Below are 22774 nucleotides of genomic sequence, written 5' to 3' on the forward strand. Positions count from 1 at the left end.
TGTGACATCTTTGCTGAGAACTCAGAATTCAAGTATTTGGAAAACATGGACAATTTACTTGAATTAAAATAAGAGAAAACTTTTTCTTTGTCCCTCACAATAACTCCCATAACTTGCCTTCTCTCATGGGCAAACACTAACTCACTATTCCTTGAAGTTACCTCTGCTCAAGAAGCAGAGCTTACCTGAAGATGTCGGACAGGTGAGTAGGAGCTCACCTATATTTCTACCCTCACTGTCTAGCCAGTAATCACTTAAAATCAACTACAGTTTCTTTCTTTTTTATATTACTAAAGTCTGTTGTAGGTGCCATATACTTCCCAAACAACCCTAAAATGGATTTCTATTTGGGAACTGTGGTCAAGGGAGTTTTAAGGTTGAGAATGTGTGGAGTATGACTGAACAACATGCTTTGGACTCTCAGGTGATGGTAAATGGACATTCACAATTAGAGCTCTTGAAAGGACCAGCTGCTACAGTGGGAAGATTCTGTCCACTAATCCCCAGATCCATCCTGTGAACTTTTATTGAAGACTTCATCCTGTGAAGCCTGGTGATCGATTCCTTCATAAAATGAGCCACCGTTGTGCAGGAAAGTTCCCACTGCCCGCCCCTGCCGGGCATGACCCACGGCGTCGCTGAATACTTTGTTTATCTGCTCCTCGGAGGGCATCCACCAATCGGGGTTGGAGGTGCAGTGCATCCTAATGAATTCTGCGGGAATATACACAACAGTAAAGAGAGAGAGAAAAAAACAATAGCTGGTTTTGACAGATGACAACAGGACAGGCTGCTCAAACATTAACAGAAGCTCCATCAGAAAAGCTGTATGGGAGATCCAATGCAGTGCCATGATGAGGTCACTTATTACACCCAACTTATTCCAAACCAATTTTCTTCTCATATGTACAAGTAAAAATCCCCTAAGGGAGAGGTCATCTTGCTAAGGAACATTTGCTGTTGAAAACAAAGGTAAATTTGATCAGTAAGACATTGTGTGCACCATGCCTGGTGCAGGTTAGTAACGGAGCACACTGATATTTTGAGAAAGTTAAATCAAGAAGCACAGCAAATATCATTAGCATGGTATTCTTTAACCAGCTAAGAGTTTAAAGACTGAGCACAATAAAATGGCAGGGTCTTAATGAGAGGGAGGGTACTAATTCAGAGAAGGTTTCTTCATTCTTAAAATGCTGTAAGATGGGCTACACTTCCTTCTCAAATTGAAATATCTACATATTTACTAGTATAATATATGATCTCAACTAAATATTTAATGTTACCAGAATATAATCAGCATGCTTGGAGGAGGGATAGCTCAGCTGCCTTTAGCATGATCACCGTTTCTTGCCCATGGATTTTACACTTAAGGGCTGGATAAAAGCTGTGGGTTATGCCCCATGTGAGAAATGTACTAGAGACTGTGGACTCTGCCTAGGCAGCCTGGCCAGCATCAGTGTGACCATGGACCAGCAGTGTTCTTCAGGCAATGGCATTGGTTCTCTGGGATGTCTTTTCATCCCTCTGTTTCTCTGACTTGCTATTAACATAAGATGTGAATCAAGTTTCTAGAAAGGGATACAGTTGTGACACCCCTCATCTTGGCTCCTTTGTAAGCCTAAGGGCAACTTTGTTGAATATATATAAAGAGTGCACCCAGTAGAGCCCCCAAGCTCAATACTGCCTGTTGGTGAATAACTCATCACTTTTGATGATATTGGGGAATAAGGGAAACTATGGCTAGTTTGCTAAATGAACCCTAGTAAGTTCTATCACCTAGTCAGTCTAAGTAAAATTTTCAGATTGGCCAATGAGAGGTAGGCTCTGGAGTATACCCAGTTAATACTGGTATTTTTCTCAGATGGTTTCCTGAGGCATGGGCCACTTACATGAGGATCAACAAGATCACCTAGGTGATCATAGCCAGGAGCCATGCATGCTGAATGAGAAATCTCTGGCGTGGGCTAAGAATCTTAATTGCTAATAAATACCATATATTCAGCCTAGCCACTTATGGTTGCAGAAACCAAGTGCTTACGGTTAGGTGGCACTCAGCAGGGAACATAGGGATATTCTTTCCAATAAACAAAGACTTTATCAGTGGTAACAAAAAAAAAAAAAAAAAAAAAAAAACCCAAAAAACTATAATTTCTTCATCAGGAAAATTTTTGATCCCTATCCAGATTAAACCAGTATTAAAACTTTATAGTCAATAAAACTGCTATTGAAGTATACAGGTTAATATTTGAGTGTTCTAATGTGGATTTTTCAGATGTGCCAGTGTTCAGTTGGCACTATTATGTTTCTACTTGTCCAGATGTTTATTTGTATCTTTCAAATCAACTGTGTACCTCCTGATTCCTCCTCCTCGCATCTGCCTGCTTTCAATAGTGCAGATCAGCTGCAAAATAATCACCAGTTAATACGAATGAAATGGTAGTATTATCTGAATACTTAGTATTTTTTTTCTTTTTTTGTGGTACTAGGAATTGAACCCAGGGGTACTCTACCATTGAGCTACATTCTCTGCTCTTCTTATTTTTAAAACTTTGAGACAGGTCTAAGTTGCCCAGACTGGTCTTGAACTTGCCATCCTCCTGCCTCAGCCTCCAGAGTCACTGAGCCCAGCTCTAAGCAGCATTTTTAATACAGAAACTTTAAACCAAAACAAAGTTTTACTGGGTAAGATATCCTGTAGGCACTAAGGAAAATTAATTCTAAACAAACTTAAGGAGTTGGGTTGAGTATTCTTGAGAAGAAAGCTAGGGGAGTTGGGTTGAGTATTCTTGAGAAGAAAGCTAGGCTAGAAGTGGAAACAAAGTTCTATTTTACCAAATTAAAAAAAATATATTCCACATCTTCCTTTCTTTTGTGCATTTCCCTATGCTCCCATTTTGCCAGAAATGGCCTCCTCTGGCAGCAAAAATAAATCTGAATTTAAAGCGTGAAACATGAGGTGCTATGCAATGCTTATGTACCATTAAGTGAGAACAACGAGGCTAAAGCAAACGATTTTTTACAGAGCTTCTCACTACCAGGTAGATGAGCCACATGAAGACTATACGCTTCTCAGTGGAAAGAAATCAAAATACAGTAAGGCTGAACACTTGTACGGGGCAGCCACAGCCAATGCGGTGAAATGGGATCACGGATGGTGGACACTGAGCGGAAGGATGCAGTACCTCGGAGGCATGTGACTTTAACTGGATCCAGAGGGCGTCTTTCGGGACCTGTCTCTCCTGACTGCACTGACCTTTTCCTTTTCCCAAGGCCGCATGAGTACTTAAGCTCATCGGTTGTGAAAACAAATCTGATGAGGTAGCGAAGGAGCCGTCTCCCATCTTTCTTTGAAGAATTTACAGCCTCGTCCCACTGTTTGCTCGTTATGTAGACGGGATAGTTGTTCAACAGCTGCTTGCTTCCCTGGAAAAGCAAAATATTTTCTCATTACCTACTGAGCCAACCAGCCAGAAGCCAAAGTGATCTCCATTTCAAAGGCAAACCTGCTTTTTAACCAAGTGGCTATGCTGACAATGAACCGGTACTGAAGAGCACAAGTAATTGCTCACACTCAGAACGGGCACTTTTCAAATTACATTTGCATTTTCTATAACAAGAGCCAATGAGGTATAATGAACACCTTTGAAAGAGGAGCTATTTATAACTCGCATTTTAACAGGTAGGTTAAAATGTGTCAAGATCCAATGACAGGAAACACTATTTAAATATAACCTGTAACTTTCCTTTTCAATCTATTAAAATATGCAAAAAATGACTTTGAAGAGTGTGATCAAACAGGTCCCTTCATCCTCTGGTTGGCAGTTAAGTACTTTTAGAAATGGTGCTGGTGGTCTAAATTAATCAGATATTACCCGTGTTTAAAGCACCTAACACCTGATAGCCATTGTGTTACAGTGGAAACAACATTAAAAAAAGTGATTTTTAAAAAAGTGGAATTGTGGAAACTGGAAAAAAAATCATTAACAATAATGCAAAACAGGTTTCCTCAAATTATAGCTTCTACAAATGCCACTATGTCAACTCAAAATTTTTCTTACTTTTCACCTTCATAATTTATGTCTGCTATAAAATTCCCAGGCTAAATAGCTGCAGTGGGACTAATTATGGGAATTTCTGTAACATTTATAAGCCATGTTTAGTCAATTGCACCTACACAACCATTACTTTAGTTCTGGCTGTCCATAAAATTCTACAGTCCAGGACAAATTAATTAACCCATGATCTCAGTTTTAATGTACTCTTTCCCCAGTAATTAAGGTGTACAAAATAAAGAAGGGAAAACTCATTCAGTTTTACAACTCTGCAAATTTACTACAGGTTATAAATTTGGCATCGTTTGGATCTGACAAGGTTTTATTTCAAAAAGTGCTCTGCTTAGTTAAGCATTGAGAAAAGTAAGTGGTAGAGAAGCCAACAGAAAAAGGCAGCCAGAGCTGGCTAGGAAACTGTCAGTAAATTGTGCACATGGAAACTCATCACTTCAGTTTTTCCAGAAAGCTATATAGTGTGACTTGATTTCCCTTTTTAAGGGAAGCAGTTGAGGCTGCAGTTTGTGCTATAGATTAAAAGACAAGCTGGATTTAAGATGATTCTTGTTTTTTTTTTTTTTTTGTCTTAGATTAATGTGAGCAAAGTACTCAACCTTGTTGGAACAAAAAAGTTTCTCCATCTGTAAAATAATGTGTTTATGAAGTGAGCATTTGGGAGCATATACCAATCCTTGGTTCTGTGTACAATGAGGGGGACATAGTGTGTAAGAGGTGACTGATCAGAAGACAGGCAGAAACTAACGTTTTATAGCTTGGGAAATGGGAAGTGAGATATAAGTACTCTGGAGCAGTGCAGTTACAGAAGAGGGAATGAAATGTAGAATCAAGAGCACCAGGCAACCAATCCAGTGACTAGGTTATGGGAGATGGAGGTAAGATAATTCCTAAGTAAAAAGGTGGTATCTTGCACAGATAACAGAATATGGCTGGGAGAAGAGAGCAAACAGGGAAAAAAATCTCACTGCTTCTCATGCACTGAGAGGGAAAGGCTTATCAGGGCTCTATCCAGTTGACCCCCTCAGCCCTCAGGGCAGCCAGGAGCGGGGATGAGTGAAATCCAGGCTGGCTGGCCAGAATCATTCCTGGTGTCAAAAGCACCTTTGTGGAAAAACTTTATTAATAACTGTCACCATTTATTGAGCAACTGATGACCAGCCTGAGGTGCTTGCCCCAAGCCCTAGGCATGCTGGCCTCCTTTCTCCTCCCCTGCAGCAGTGTCAGTCCAACTGCAAAGCTGGACTCTGGGCTCACCCTTGGGCAGGTAACTAACTTCTCCAAACTCAGCTCCTTTCTGTCAGAATAGGGATACTACTCCAAGCTTGCTGGTGTATATAGTGAGGCTTCCACCAATGTCCTACCAGATGAAGAGCTCTTGAGAATCAGGATTTTTATCATTTTACACAATATCCTACTCCCAGGGTGGAGAACAGCACCTGTCACACAGTAGGTATAATAAACATGTCCCACAAATGATGTAGTACAATGCTTACTACTGTGGCTGGCACAAGGTGGACACTAAGGGCAGCTACAGGAAAGAGTGCCTACCTTTTTTTAACCACTGTGGCACTGAGACACTTGAAAAGAGCTGATGAACATAAATTGGCAAAGTTAAAAGAAATTTAAAGAGAGCAACAGATATACAAGGGTCTATTAATTTAAAATGTTCCCGTACTTAAGGTCCCTGTATATATACTTGTCCATTTTGGAAAAGGAGATCGTTTATTTAACACTATATTAAAAAAATGTTTTCCCTCAGGTGTGTGGAGCTCACCTGCAAGGTAGGATTATGGCTATTTTACCAAGGTCCCAGGATGCAAAGGGGTGGGTTCTTGAATTTGGGGACATGATGCCATGCTGTACCCCTAAAGCCAGTCTATTTCAAGATGGGAAGCTGTGGTTTGGAAGCTGGCAATCCAAGAAAGCTACTTTTTCAAATCCTTTTAAAAATCCACTTATAGAAGAGCTCAGAACTCTTCCAAAATGCAGAAGCTCTACATAAAATATTGTCTCATAAAATGCAGAAATACCATTTAGAGGTAATTTTCATCAAGAAAAAGGAAAAGAAAGAGAATACGTAATTTACAGCCCAAAACACAACTCAGAATGCCCTGTGGGTTATGGATGAGAGTTATAATCCTGTTGTGGCATAGTTAATAGAAATAAAATGTGACAAATAATAAAAATGAGAAAATGCTCATGTGCTTGAAATGACAATAAAAATAGGATAGTAATAATGATGATGATGGGTAATAAAAGTTTAAATAGTCCTATCCAACGGAAATGCAGATATTTTTTCCTCTGTTTTTTACATTTTTATGGAATTCTGATTCTCTAGCCTCTTCAATTAGCCACCAACAGGTTATAAACGCTGACCTGTTGTTGAGTCACTTTGATAAAACTAAGATAAATAACCCTAAATTAAAGTCTTTGCAGGCTCATAGCCAAACAGAAGACACAGGTGTACATTAAGTAAGGTGTGGAGTTCTGCATTAGACCTGTGAACAATGTGCTATGTGAGCATAAAACAGGAAGGGCAGTCGGGGAGAGCTTCCTCTAAGAAGTGGCTTTTCATCTCTGTTTACATTTATATGACAAAAGTGTCAAGTACGAAATGTAGACTTTATTATTAGTCCGAGTAATGAAAGGATTTTAAGCAAGTAACATTTAGTTTGGATCTGTAATTTAGAAGATAGAGATGAAAAATCTATTCTAATACTCCAGGTGTAAAGTGCTAAGTGCAGCTCAGAAAGAAGACAGGCAATTCACATGGCTGTAGAATCAGCGCATGCCAGGAGGAAGGAGGGGACAGCCAGGGACGTTGTCAGAAACTCCTACCTGGGTTTGGTGGGACTGTTACTGAAGAGAAAACATGAGCATGTGTGTTCAGAGTGAGGGTGATGAGGCTCAGGGGTGTGTGGGCACCCCAAGTGGTGCAGTAGACAGTGGCATAAGGTTGAGCTGTGAGGACTGGGGCTCTCCATACCCACTGGAACTTCTTAACCTTCAAGCGGTGGATGTTATAAGGAACAGAAATGAACAGAGAAGAGCAAGAGAAGACGAAGAATGAAACTCTGGGGAACAATGGATGGAAAACTCTTGAGAGTGCAGTAAGATAAGGATGGGGAATCCAGAGAAAGTACCAATGCTAAGGCCAAGAAGAAAAGAGATAAGGGCTACAAGAAGGTCCCTGGGGCGGGTAACCAGCAAAGGTACCTGAAAACATTCCAGGGGGTAGTGAAAGTAGAGTGAGATTACAGGGTGGAGAGCAGATGGGAACTAGGAGAGTAGGGACAGTGAACAGGGACCAGTCTTCAAGTGTTTAATTCATTAAAAAAGGGAGATCATCATTCAGCAAACATGAACTGAAGACCTTCTAGGACAGATACCGGGGATACTACTGGGGATAAGACCTGGGCTCCAAGCTCAAGGAGCAAGACGTGTCATGGTGTGGCAGGAAAGCACTGTCAGAGGGTGATGTGAGAGCATACTGCAATGGAAGGAAAAAGAAAGAATATCAATTGAGGAAGGAAGGGGGAAGTAAAGGGAGGCTTTTTTAGGGTAGGCAAGACTTGAGTGTGTTTGATAGTGTTCTTAAGCCTTGGAAGGAAAAGAACATATATTCACCACCAAGCCTTCAATACCTTGTAAAGATGGATCATGTCTAAACTGACATACCATTACCTTCAAAACGGACCGTTTCTCCTACACTTGGAGAGACTGTTGTTTCTTCTACTGAACTCAGGAGAAAAAGTGGCTCATGTTCAGGAGCCCTAGGTCAGGAAAATAGCCCACCTGAACTCCAGAGAATGTCAGGTGGGAGACGCTCCATCATGAAAGGCATTATGGAACACCAACTCTGCCTGAGGGTGCGAAAGGTGGGTGTCTCCCACTGTAGGCCCTTGCTGTGCCAAAGGAAAGGTGGAACTGCCTGTGATATTTCTTCTTTCTTTCCCCCTTCAGAGTGCAGAGCTGAATCTTTTTGAGCGAAATATATGCCTTCCCCTTCCCCACAGAACACATACATGCAGACAACAGATCATCAACTTTAGTCAGATACGTTACCTGGCTAGCCAATCTATTCTGGCATAGACCAGTTATCAAAAGGCTTCATCTTAAGGAAATTCCACACAGAAATTTACTTATCTTTGGACCCCCAAGACCTACCTCGGTGGGCTGGTCGGCTGGCTGTGGCATCAGGAGTTGGTTATGGTGCTGCAGTACTGTCTTCAGGTAATCTAAAACAGTCTGGCAGGGCACTGGGAGGAAGGAAAGGCAACAGTTACACATTAGCTATCCCTCAACATGAAAATAAACTCTTGAGGTCTAAAAACACTGTTGATGTGAACTTCTAAAAAAAAGGATCTGTTTTCTAAAGGAAATAGAATCTCCTTTCATTTGACATCCGCAGTTATTTCAGTTAGTAAATACAGAACAGATGCTACAGTTTGGGGACAATTTTTAGGATCAGCACAATTTGAGATCTTTCAAGTCCAACTTACTCCAATGCAAATCTGGGTCAACAATACCAATCATGAATAACTCAAAGAAGAGATGTGAACTCTGACTTTACTTTTGGTATAAGCACCTGATGGCACTTTTAAAATTAAAGCACTGAAAGCTAATATTTCTCTGGCTGATAATGATATAATACTCATTGCTATGGTTTAAATGCAGTTTTTCCCTCTAAGGTTCATGAGTTGAAGCTTGGTCTCTGCAGTGTCAATGCTGGGAGATGGTGGGACTTCCTAAGAGGTGGAGCACAGTGCAAGGCTTCTGAGTCAACAGGCAATGCCCTGGGAAGGAACAGTGGGTCCCTGAGTTAGTTCCTGAGAGAAGGGTAGTTATAAAAGATCAAGTCTGCCCCAGCCCTCCTCAAGCCCTAGCTTCCTGCCCCACCATATGATCTCCTTCTCACACCTCCTCCCACCACGATGCTATCTGCACAGAATGATGCAGCCAGGACCCTTGCCAGAGCCAGCACCTTAGTGTTTTAGCCTGTAGCGTCCCAAACTGAGCTAATAAACTTCTAAGTTACTCAGCTTTGGGTATTTCACTATAATAATAAACAGATATGTTCTTTCTTTCTTTTTTTGGAGACAGGGCCTTGCAAAGTTGCTGAGGCTGGTTTTGAACTTGTGATCCTCCTGAGCTGCTGGAATTACAGGCATGCGCCACTGTGCCCAGTTGAAGAAGTTCATTTTTAATGACAGAATCAATCTAGTTTATTAACAAACAGGAATCCTATTCAATCGAGATTTGATTCCCAACACCTGACACATAGTTCTTTTTTTTTTTTTTTTTTTTTAGAGAGAGAGAGTGAGAGAGGGGGGAGAGAGAGAGAGAGAGAGATTTTTTTTTTTTAAATATTTATTTTTTAGTTCTCGGCGGACACAACATCTTTGTTGGTATGTGGTGCTGAGGATCGAACCCGGGTCACACGCACGCCAGGCGAGCGCGCTACCGCTTGAGCCACATCCCCAGCCCGACACATAGTTCTTACTGAATGCATCCCTTTCTCTGGTTTTAACAAGGTCCATTGATTTGGTCCAATTCAGACTTGGTATGTGTTTCATTGACTATTACACTATTTTTTTTTGAGGCTTTGTCTTATATATTCATTTAATAATTACAGTAAAACTGAATAGATATTAACCCAATAGAACATGACTTTTTTGTTCCATTACATAAATAATGCCTACATCTTACATTTACATTAGCACTCTTTCAGGAATTTTGACTAATTGCTTTCAAAGGTCTTGGTAGCTTAGTTAAGAATCTAATTTATATGAATTGTTGCCACTATCTTTCTTAGCTGTGTTTTCCTAAGATGCTTTTGTCACATTAAAGAAAATAATAAATATTTAACCTAAGCCCCAGTTTTAAAGTATCACCACAGAGCTTTCTTCACTTTCTTTTTCTCACTTTTTTTTTTCTTCAGATAGCAGACAGAAGTTATCATTTTTATCCCCTGCTAATGGCTTTGGGTTTTCAGGTGACATCACATAACAAACTAAAAATTATATCAACAGCCTTTTGAAGAATTTAAATGACAAGAAGTAGAAGTAGGTTAAGAAATCTTTCTTCTTGCCCCCGAATTATTTTCTTTAATAACCATCCTTACAGACCTGTGTTATGGCCATCACAAATAGCCCTCCGAATATATTCTTCAAATTGAAGTAGCATTTGCTGCACAGCCACAGAGGTCAACCAAAGTAGCCACGGTGGTGTCAGTTTGAAGTAGGCCTATTACTACACCACAGTTTAATAAAACCTGTCAACTCCTGATTTCAGCCTGTGAAAGCCCAATCCACTTTACAGATGCCATAGTGAGAAGGATACCTCTTTTGGCTTTGGACATTAATTACTGGGGAAAAAAAAATAAAGCAGAATTGAGAAACTAACAGAGGCAGGAGACAGGGCTGTATTTTAGTTCTGGGGTTTTTACTCATTGTGTGGCCTTTGTTTATTTATTTTTAAAATTTTTTGGTGCTGGGGACTGAACCCAGGGGCACTTTACCAATGAGCCACATCCCCACTCCTTTTTAATTGTAGACAAGATTTTGCTAAGTTGCTGTGGCTGTTCTGGAACTTGCCATCCTTCTGCCTCAGCCACCCAAGCTTCTTAGGATTACAGGTGTGTGCCACTGCACCTGGGTAATTTATCTGGTCTTTAGAACATCATTTAATTTTTATGATGTTTGAGTCTCTTCTAGACGGGGCTGCATATGAGGATCCAAAGCAGCACTTTTTTCTTCACAGTTTATGATAAGGATAAAATGCAACAGTACATATGACTGCCTCACCAAGTGACAGGTGCAAGGAATGACCTTGGATTCAGCTCGGAAGTTTTAACAAAATTTTGTAAATGTTAATTAGGATTTGAATGAACTTCCTTTGATTCCTTACTCATATTTTACAGTCATTAAGATTATGAAAAAACTTTTAAATGAAGCACAAAAAATGCTTATGAGGCGGCATATAAAATGGAATATTCAGTATGACTTCAACCATGTTAAAAATAATTATATGTACAGCAAAGAGATAGGAAAGAAATAAGCCAAAGTGCTAATAATAATAATAATTTACAATGAGGGGTTGGGGTTGTGGCTCAGAGGTAGAGTGCTCGCCTAGCATATGTGAGGTACTGGGTTCGATCCTCAGTACCACACATAAATAAATAAAATAAAGGTACTGTGTCCACCTACAACTAAAAAAAAATTATTTAAAAAATAATTAGCAATGATTTATATTTTAGTTGTGGGATTATGGTAGTTGTTACTCCTTTCTCCTTTGTCATCCTTATAAAAACCAGTACCAGCACAGGTTGAGTATATCTAATTTAAAAATCCAAAAATGCCCCCAAATCTGAAACTTTTTGAGGGCCAACATGACATTACAAGGAGAAAATTTCACACCTGATTTTGTGTGATGGGCTGCAGTAAAAATGCAGGCACACTGAAAAGTTTGTATAAAATCACCTTCACGCTACCTGTATGAGGTGTATGTGAAACATTAATTGACGTTGTGCTTAGACTAAGATATCCTTCTAAGGATATCTTATTATGTATATGCAAGTATCCCCAAATTAGCAGAACTCCAGAATGTGGGAAGTTGTAATCCTAAGCATTTCAAATAAGAGATACTTAACTTGTATCGTAAAGAATTAATTTAGAAGTCTGGAAAACACCTCTATGACTGTCATGTCTCCTCCCTTGCATCTATTACCTTCCACGGGGAATACAAAGCCCTGGCAGAGCTAAGAGGCCAACTCTCCCTGCTTTTCACACACCCAGCATTTAGGCAGCAGTGCTAAGCTAGCCATCACCAAGGCCAGCTGATTTATCCATGCTAGAAGAAAATGGAATTGTATGTGCATCTGCTGGCTAGCTACAGGGGGCCCGATTTAGGGCAGGAAGACAGGACAAAACTCCTACTAGTGGACTGTTTAACCAACTGAAACAGCCACTGCTTTGGGCATGCTGAGTGATTCCCTTCTTCCAGGCTTTCCCCTGATGTCCTCCCCATCAGTGATCCTGCAAGGCAGATGCACCTTGGCCCCTCCAGTCCAGGGCCAGAGTGCACTCCCATTAAGAAAGGGGAGTATTCTTCTTGGCTGAGGACTCTGGATAATTGCCTGGATTTTAACAGGAAGGCCATAGAATCAAGTGCAATGTTTTCTGTGGGGTTGAGGGGGATACCTCAAAATCAATCAATTTGGAAAACAGAGGTGAGTATAAACTGTATTTGAAACATAAATGAATTCTGTTTATTAAAGCAGAGGTAAAACATACCCTGACCCACAGCTTCACCATGCTGCCTGCCTAGAAGAAGCACAGGACACTGAAAGGGAGTTGTGGAAAATTTCCTGTTCTCTTGTCCCTTTGTCTTATTCACCTACAGTTTGTGGACTGCAGTGGAATTTCTAAGTGTATATTCGGGGCTCATAGGGAATAAGGATACAGGGTGTCATGCGTGGTTCCTTGCAGTTCAGACCACCACATAATACCCCTGGTCTCCAATGGAAGAGAGCCAGGTCAGGGCTTACAGCTTGAAAAGATCATCAACAGGGTCCTCAAGGAGCAGATTATGCCCCCAGAGACAGTCACTCCTAACTGCCTTTCATGCAAACACGACTTCAGATCCATTGGGCAGATTTCACCCATTCACTTTTTCATTCTGCAACCTACTAGAAAGTAAATAAGAAACCCAAACCAAAAATACGTATTAAAAGGAAAAAATGCTGTAAAGGAACCCAAAATGCACCTCTCCTGACATGAATGTTTTTAAGTTTTTCCCCTCCATGCAACAACACTTTAAAATGCATATCAGACAGAGAAAATAGGAAGCTCCTTTGCATCAACAACAAAAAGGAAGACTCCCTAGTCTATGTGGATGCTTATCATGGTTAGGAAAGGGGAGTTAAATCCCACACAGAATGGGGGTTTTTAGGACATCCTAAGATAATATGATAGATACCTGGCAAAAAGTCTTGAGAATTACTCCTCAAGTAACTGTTGGGTCCTGTTTTTTTTAAATGTACTAATGCTGACACTTACAAACTAACTACGTGATCCTGGGACAGTTGCTTGATCTGAGTCTGTCATCTCACTTGTAAAACTGGAATAGCTACTGCCAATTAGTTGAAATAATACATGCAAAGCAGTACCCAGGAAGTACTGCCTACTATAAGCTACGATGATTTTAAGAGTGGGAGTCTAGAGAATTCTTCACAGAAGCCACTTAGCTGTTGACCATGCTGTCTTGGCTGCTGGGCTATCTAAGCAGCTTGCAGTAAGGTTCTTCTAAGGGAAACCACTCTAATTCTGGTTTTGCCTTTTTTTTTTTTTTTTTTTGGTACTGGAATTTGAACTTAGGGCATTTAACCCAACTTGGGGAATGCTGAGAAGTGGGAGAGCCCTTTTTTGCATTTTATTTAGAGACAGGGTCACTGAGTTGCGTAGTGCCTTGCTAAGTTGCTGAGGCTGGCTTCTGAACACGCATTCCTCCTGCCTGAGCATCCTGAGCCACTAGGATTACAGGTGTACACCACTGTGCTCGGGCGGTTTTGCCCATATTAAGGGTGTGCAGGGCTCTAGTTCTAATTCTCATTGCAGATGACTACATTAAAATCTTGATCAGTTTATTATTCCTCAAGCACTATTTAGTCTACCTTGCTAGACAATTGTTTTTAGAGATTTAAAAACTGTTTAAAATGTACCACACACAATTTTACAGGGAGACTGAAATTTCTTACTGTCCTTTGACAACCATGGCCACCTGTGTGCTTAATCATTTTTTAAGTGTTCTATTCACAGTCTCTATAAAGCTAAGCTCCTGAATGGAACTATTTAGAAATAAATAATCAGCTCTAGGTATTAGTCTACAGATGAATGGTTATATTTTTGATAATGACAATGCCTTATTTCCACTTAATTCAATTAATTGTGTAGCTGCCACAACATGCCTGACAGTGGGCCAGGAATTGGGGACACAAAGACAACTCTGACTTTGTTCTGTCTTCAGGGCCTTAAAGGACCTCTCTTCCTATCTCATTAGGCAACAGACACAGAGTAAACACTTTCCTTGAAAATGGTTTTAACAGAAAAATGCATGATGTACTATGGAAATTGGTTAGTTGTGCTTGGGATCTGGAGAAAGGTCTGTTATGGAGAAGAAGTGTCACCTGTATTGAAGGATGTGCAGGAGTTTCTCAAGGGGGAAGACGGCAATATGTTCCTGGGTTGGAAGGGATAGCAGGAGTAAAAGGAAGACAAGAGGCATACAACTGTCTGACTTCTCAGAGAATCACTAACTGTCCAGGGGGATCAGAACACTGGCAGATATTGGGCACTGAGGTGAGGGTGGAGTTTTCAATACAGGACAGGAAGACAGCAAGGTAGTCAAGGGCCTTGTGTGCCACAATGATGGGGCTGGATTTTACTCCACAGACTCGGGGCTCTTTGGCAATTGATGACCTGGGGCAATTTGAGGGGAGTGACTGGAGTCTGGGAGAGAAGTTGAGTGACCCTTTGAATTATGAGATTTGCTCAGATAAATGCAGTGGGAAGAGGCAGGAGGGCTCAAACTGGTGAGTACGTGAGAGTGGAATTCAGAGGCTTGGGGAATGACAAAAAGTGGGAGAGAGAGATGAGTCATGGTGGATCTGAGGCTCCTAACCTGGGTAATGAACTGAAGGGTGACATCTTTACAAGTTAAGAACACTATTTGTTAATTTCGGAAGAGTACTTAAGTTCTCTGTATTGCCAAGCAAGGAACAGATGCCTTCTCTCTTTTTTCTTAGATTTGAAATTTATCGAGTGCTCACTGGAATACCTAGCAGGCACGCACTTGCTACTTATTTAATCTGGTTTTTTCAACATCTCTGTAGTATTGTTAACCTGTTTCATGGAGGGGGAATGTGAGTCTCAGAATGGTTAAATTATTTGCCAAATCATGGACTCTGTGTCTGCAAATGTGCTTACTTGTTAATATCCACATCAATATCCCTGGTGCTTCTGCAGTCACTCACAGACATGGGCAAAGCACAGGGAAGTTTGAGTCACCTGACATGCACAGGTCCAACTGAAATTGACCACTGTGATGGTCTCTGTCTTCTTGTTTCAGTTCTCATCTGTAGACAAGTGTCCTTGCTGTTGTCTGTTTTCGTGCTGTGTTTTCATTAGTGATTTTACTGCCTAAGTGGCCTTTAACTTAGTGCTCAAGTGGTGTCTAGTGTTCCTAAGCACAAGCAGGTGTCTAGTGCCTTATGGAGGCAGGTGTGTTGGACAAGTTGCACTCAGGCCTGGGTTATAGTGGTGTGGGATTCTACAGGCCAGTGGAGTTCAATGTCAACCAACCAAATACAAACAGCAAATAAGGTCTCTTTGAACAAACACACCCATAAACAAGGTATGTAATGACTAGTGGAAAATACTGTGAGCAGGGGCTCTCTGTAACATACTTTGTACTTCCCTTAGGAATAATGCCAATTCACTGTTCACAAACTTTTATAGAACACAAGGGCCCATTCAATGGTAGATTTGGAGTCAGAAACCTTGGATAATAATCCTAGGTCTGCAACTGATTTCACCTGTCTGGGTCTCAACGTTGTCTACAGAATGGGGATGATATTATTTGCTATAGGCTCATGGAGTTATGAGAATAAACTGAAATGATTATAAGCATTTTTTTTTAAACAAAGTAGGACTGGGGTTGTAGCTCAGTGATTGAGCACTTGCCTTGCATGCGTGAGGCACTGGGTTCGATCCTCAGCACCACATTAAAAAAATAAGTAAAATAAAAATATTGTGTCCATCTACAACTAAAGAAAAAAACCAAAAGACAAAGAAGTTCTTATGTAAAGAACAACAACATTCTTTAATAAAGGGTGCTGGAAAAACAACTGCCACATGCAAAGAGTGAAATTAGACCCATATCTTATACCATATGTAAAAATCAACTAAAAACACATAAAAGACCTAAATATCAGACTAGAAGCTATAAAACTCCTAGAAAAGAACACAGAGGAAAAGCTCCTGGACACTGGCCTTTACACTGACTTTTTGGATATCACGCTGAAAGCCCAGCCACAAAACCAAAATTAAACAGACAGGATCTCAAACTAAAAAGCTTCAGCACAGCAAAGAAAACAACCAACAAAATGAAACACAAGCCTACAGACTAGGAAAAATATTTGTAAACCATGTATATGATCAAGGGTTAGTATCCTCAATTTATGAAGAATCCATACAACTTAATAGTAGAAAATCAAATAACCCGATTTAAAAAAATGGACAAGACTTGAATACATATTTCTACAAGTATACAAACATGGCCAACAGCTAAATAAAAGGTGCCCAACACCACTAATCATCAGGGAAATGAAAATCCAAACTACTATGACATGCCACTTCAAACTGATCACAATGACTATTATCATAAAGTCAAAGACAACATGTTAGCAAGGATGTGGAGAAAAGGGAACCCTCATATACTCTTGGTGGGACTATATGGTCAGACATTATGGAAAACAGTAGGGAGGTTTCCAAAGAAATTAAACAGAACTATCATATTTCCCAACAATTCCTCTTCTAGGCATATCCAAAGGCAATGAAACTACCACATCATAAAGGCATCTGCACTGTCTGTGTTCACTGAAGCATCATTTATAGTAGCCAAGACAGAGGAACAATACAGCAATGGGTAGAGAAATGGTGGCATATACAGAATGAAATACTGTTCAGCCCTAAAAGAGAATGAGGTCTTGCCATTTTCTACAATATGGATGAGCCTGGAAGACATTATGCTAAGTGAAAGAAGCCAGGCAGAGAAAAACGTTGTGTGATTTCATATATAGAATATAAAAAACCACACAGATGTTCTGATAGAGAGGAAAGTAGTTACTGGGGATCTGGGGAGGGGGGAGAAATAGGTCAAATGTTACAAAGTAGCAGATACATAGGATGAACAAGTCTAGAGATCTAATGTACAATATGAAGGCGAAAGTAATTAAAATTATACTGTATTTTGGATTCAGGCTAAATGAGAAGATGTTTATTGTTTTTGCCATAAAAACAAAAAAAATGGTTAACTGTGTGAGATGGTGGATATTAACTTCACCATAGTAAGGTTTTAATTATCTACATAAATTCCATAACCTCATGTGATATAGCTTAAATATATACAATAAATTTTAAAAATAAATAAATTTATCTTCCCTATATTTGGCACTTGGAAAATTTCAAGGTAATTTAATTACCACATTTTATGATTCTAAGACACAGTTTTTCTTATTTTAATATTACCAACTTCATGTTCAAAAACGATTATAACGTATAATTATGATTTGCATTGTTTTCCTTCTTTCTTAGTAGAACATAAACACTGGTGTCTTATACTCAGTGGTGTCTTAGATTGATGAAATATGGTATTTTATAGCCATTCTCCTTTATATGTGCTCGTAACATCTTTAGGTTACCCTAACCTGAAACTTTAATCCATTGAAAAATTCCACCCATCATTTTATTCTAAAAAAATCTCTTAGCACTTCATATTCTGATCCAAATACTTTTTCCTTTCGAAGCTTTTTTTTTTTTTTTTTTTTTTTGCAGTACTAGGAAATTAACCCAGAGCCTTGCACATTCTAGGCACAACTCTACCTCTAGCTACAACCCAGCTCTTTTTACTTGACTTTCAGTCAGGGACTTACTAAGTTGCCCAGTCTGGCCTCAAACTTTCCTGCCTCATCCTTCTGAGTAGTTGGGATTACTGACGTTTTTTTTTCAACCTATTTTCAAAAAATTTCACGTTTTAACTGACTTTGTAATTTCTATCGTGGTGATCTAATTAATTAATACAAGGAAAAAGCACCACTGCCATTTCCTTGGAGTAACAGTGAAACTAACTCTGAAAACTAAGACAGCACCTCCTAGAAGCCTCTGGTTTTCATGGAATTGATCATCAGTAAGACTATACTGAAAATTCACAAATAATACTTAACACTGGTCTCTTGGGTAGTGCCAAAAATACACCTCTCGCCAGCCTGTTTTTGGTAAGGTCTCAAGACCTTCCTTTTCCCATTTTATAGCTGCTTAAATGAAATCATTTCTTAGATGATAAGCTCATTTCTCTTAATTTACTTCAAGAACTGCTCCAGGTATGAAGGCTTTATTATTTTGGGGAACTCTTTCTTTTGGAGGGCTATTGCAGTTGCTCAACAGTACTCCTCTGGAGAAGCAGAGATGAGATCAAGGAAGCTCCCTGGACTCTGCCTGCAGCATGTACTCTCACTTCACTCCCAACCGATTCCCTCTGCTAACCACTGAGTGCTGCCTTCTTTTATATACATCCATCCAGTCTGGCTATAAAAAAGTTGATTGCCCTATAGGTAGATTCTTGAGGAAAGTTACAAGTCCATCCATGGAAACGTACTGGCCTCTAGGACAATAGGGGCCTACTATGTCCACTGGGAAGCAGGGACACTGCCTAGGGAAAACCCCTCCAAGTTATATAGGGGTGTTACTGCTTGACAAAACACTCTTAGCATGTGCAAAACCAGCCTCTTACTGCACTTTTCTTCAAATGGGTCCCTAAAAATAAAATTTTTTCCCCCCTAAAAATGCAGAGCCAATAGAGAGAAGAGTTCTTCAGAAGCTGGGCTCCATTGCTTGTGGTTCTGAATGGCTGGTGTCAGTTTCTACAGCAGGATGATCCCCAGGATGCTATTTTTCTCCTCCAGTGAAAGAGGAGTGGGAGTAGATCTGAAAATATCCTACTGAGGTAAACCCTTAGTGAGTGGACCACAATTCCCAGGGCTTAAGAGTTGTAGAATCCCCAGTGTGTTAGCTGCAACCCTATCTCCCTAATTTGGGGAAATGAGCAGTGCTCTGGTTCTGGTTCTACCCAGCGATCTCCTGCAGCCAGTACCTTCCTGACTTGGGAAAATGGCACCTCTCTGCATCTAATCCACAGCTCAAATGCAAAAAAGAAAATGAATTAACTTCACTAGAGCTTCTCCTCCCCAAGACTACTTCACTTAATCTAACTCCAAAATGTTCTGAACAAAATCTCAGCTCTATTTGGGAAATTCTTTTAAATGAAAAGAATGGAAAGATGAATTTCTAATTTAGCAGTTCTAAACATTCATTTCTGTTTTTGCCTTCTAGATGTTCTAATAAACAAGTGTGAACTTTATTAATGTCTTTTATTTCTAGATCAGATACCAAATAGGTGATACAAAAATACCAGGTTAAGTGAACATAACTTATGTTTACATGCATGTGTCAGCTTTCAAATTTTAAAAATTTATTACGTATGCTTTATTTGACCATAATAAAATAGTATAGTAGTTCATGTATGTAATTAGCCAGACTGCGTAGATTGGTTAAGTACATACTCCAAAATTTACCATCCATGGGCTGCATGATTAAAAGTTTGAAGAGACTGTTCTATTGATGATCTTAATGTCTTTTCTAAGTCCCAGGCACACAGTAGAATTCAAAGATCAATGTAAAATCAGTGCTTTTCCAAAAATTGAAAACAACTTAGCAACTTGGAAAAGGTCTCTGCATACAGATGATTCTACTACTCTGAAAATCTAGTCTTTTTTTAGAGACAGTAGATGCCTAGTGTTTAACCAGGACACAAATAGTTTAGGTCCAGCTTAATTACTGCTCTATCTTTGGCCTATTAGTTTACTGTTTCTTATTAACTTTAAGGAGGAGTCTGTATTCTAAAAGAGACTATGCCTGCTGAAACTTAATAAGAAAAGCAAGGGAAATTAATGGAACAGAAGAGATTTGTTCAGTACTACTCCAGTCCACCTCTGGACGGATATTTTCACTGTAATTTCTAGCAATGGCAAAGCCTTTAAAACCACAGCAACAGGACCACTTTTGTGAAAGGAACTCAGGCTCACAGCACTTGACCTACTTCAATGTCAAGGAATCACATCTAGGAATTATTTTAAGACTGATAAAGATGCCTTTCATGAGGAATATGGTCTTTAAGTCTATACCCAAGAGCACTGTAGCTGAAACAAAGACAAAATAGTCTAGTGACTCATCCCCAAACTTCTTTGGCACTGGGTAGGCTAAAGACCTCTTTATCGTGCCTATTTTCCCAATTCTTCTGTTGCTGGCCAAAAAAAATTTTTAAATTAAAAAAATTACACACATACACATTATGCATACAGAGAGTGGAAATAACGGAAAGGAGTAAGATTTGCAGTTGTCCTGCAAGTAATGTGGAAGCATACCTGGGATGCTTTCTAATTTCCTTCTGAGCTCTTCATTTTCTTGTTGCAGTGAAATAACCTCCTGCTCTAGCTCTTGGCATCGGGGACAGTAGCCTTCTTCTTCCTCCTCCTCTTCCTCCTCCGGGAGTGTAGAAGATGATGGGTGACCATGGGACTCAGAGGTTGCTGGGGAGGTCCAGCCACCTAGTGTATGCACGGGAGAGGTGGAGAGAGGATCCACATCGGCCAGGTGGCCATACTCACTAATCGTTGAGGTGTTTGGAGTTGGAAAGCTCCCCGAGAGCAGGTAATTTTGGAGGGAGTCAGTGAAAACTCTTAAAAAGGCAGAAGTTTGTTGTTTCCTTTGCATATATTGCATCTCTATGTCTACATTGTCTGAAGTCTGACTGTGGACCCCTTTCCCAATGTGACACTGTTCCTGTCTTTCATTATAACTAGAGCCTTCCTGCTTTACGCAAGAAATCATGGATTGAGAATGGTTTGAGTCCAGAAGTTTTCCTCCACAATTTAAGAGGCTAAGAACTCGACTGCACTGCTGGGCAAAGGCATCCAAAATCATACGACTCTCTGAAATGAAACAAAAAGACATGTCAGTGACCAACAGCTTAAGACGACAAATAAACAAAAGTCCTCAACTTTAACACTTAAACCCATTAAAATATGTATTTTTACTCTGCCATAAACCAGATGACACAGAGAATCCACTGTTAACAGGACAAATTCCTATTGTTCTATGATTGGCAGGTTCCTGATGAGTCACCTCCAGTCTCTTACTCTAAGCAATGGCTGGCCTATGATTCTGGGCACCGTACAGAGATTTCTCTCTCTCTGACATTAACTGGCCTGCACAGGTCTGCACTCACACCTTCAGCTTCATTAATATCCTTACTCTAATGAATGGAGCTGGCCACTGCAGACTCAATTCCTCATTGATAGGAGGGCTTAGAGCAATCATTACTTCTATTTCTGGAGTGCCCTTATGCCCTTGCTATTAATCAGCTGATACAATCCCTGCCGAGAGTATGTAGCTCCCAGATGCAAACTGGAGAAGAAAGATAAGTCTTTTTGAAGAGCTCACTAGAAATCTAAGATAAAACAAAGAGTGGGTCTATAGGCAAAGAATGAGCACAAAACAAAACCGCATGTGTCATTCAACTTCTCTATTTAGTATTCCTTCTCTAAATTTACCTGCTAATTTAGATTTCTTGTCAAGGCCAATGTTTAGGCTGACCAAGATCCATATATCTGAAAATGAGGAGTGCCTCTTCTCAGAGCCATTTTCATTTGATTGTCACATCTCCCCAAATGGCGTAAGGCGTGGGTGCTAGGTAGCCCACATACATGAATTCTAAAGCATATTAACTGTCAAGCAGTGAAAAGCAAAAAGTAAACTGAAACCAATCAACTCCCTACAAAACACAGGAAAAACTCCCCAAATCATGATAGTGTTATTTAACATCAGCCTAAGGTTCTTGAGTATTCACCCTATTGGAAAATGTCACTGGAAAGGTTCTCTTCCCATTACTACCTAGACAAGTGATTATAAACACAGACAGGGACACTTTCCAGAGTTTATACAGTGGTATGAGGATGCTTCAGCTTCTCCTTACCCAGAAAAATGGCAACAAGGAAAGAGCACTAGAGAATTTAGCTGCCAGTAATACTTGTTTCTAAAACAGCCACTTGCTGCTTCTGAGAATGGTGACTATTCCTTTTTCTTTCCCAGGATAGGGGACCTTCAAAATTAAAAATATTGAGATACTTGTGTGCTTCTACAGGCAACAAGACAGAAGAGTTGCAGTAAGAAAACCTCTAGAAAACCCAGGATACGTGACCAATGAAATTGCATTTCAAGAGACCCCTGTGCAGTGCCTCCTCCCAGGTTTTTTTCCTTAGCATTCTTTTGTGAAGTAACTATGGTATTGGGGAGACAGAGGAGTCCAAGTAACCTGGTTCTAACTATTTAATAAGAATGTGTATAAAAATCCCACAACACGGTTGACTGGCACAGAGGAAACATCCCTCATGTACCCCACATCTATACAATGCTACCATTCCAGAATCCTTTAGAAAAATACCAAGTCAGAAACCAGAGCCCAGATCTTTTCTGTTCAGGAAGCAATTACAGGCTGTACTGGGGTGGGAGGATCAACTCAGTGTCTCAAGAAATACTGAGGTAGGACTCTTGTAAACATGTAGAGGACCTCAGTTTATAGCATTTTCAGATTTACTTGGCTGAGGTGGGGGTGGCAAGATCACCTTTGGCAGCCCACAGGGCTGTTTACTTCTTGGGACAGCACTTCCTTACTCTTAGGAACAGTACTATGAATCTCTGCCCTGACCCTCCTCTTCCAGCCAGTCTTCTCCCTGTTGTAAGGTACAAGATTAAGAATTCCCTACTCTAACTGCTTGGGGAGTCTGTGCCCTCAGCCATCTACCTACAGAGCAA

General features: G+C 40.1%; 1 protein-coding gene across 1 annotated transcript in view; it reads right to left on the reverse strand.

Annotated features, from left to right (window-relative positions):
- Positions 1 to 496: 496 nt before the first annotated feature.
- Positions 497 to 22774, reverse strand: part of BEND4 (BEN domain containing 4) — a gene marked incomplete at its 3' end in the record, with an annotated part of 28517 nt that continues 6239 nt past the window's right edge. Inside the window, exons 2-5 of the mRNA XM_081304701.1 lie at positions 20326 to 20892; positions 8235 to 8326; positions 3183 to 3423; positions 497 to 714 (exon numbers count right to left, since the gene is read on the reverse strand). Coding sequence (XP_081160827.1) covers positions 497 to 714; positions 3183 to 3423; positions 8235 to 8326; positions 20326 to 20892 — 1118 coding nt within the window. The remainder of the gene's footprint in view (positions 715 to 3182; positions 3424 to 8234; positions 8327 to 20325; positions 20893 to 22774) is intronic.

Source organism: Spermophilus citellus, assembly GCF_964194105.1.
Source record: "Spermophilus citellus genome assembly, chromosome: 8".
Taxonomy (NCBI): domain Eukaryota; kingdom Metazoa; phylum Chordata; class Mammalia; order Rodentia; family Sciuridae; genus Spermophilus; species Spermophilus citellus.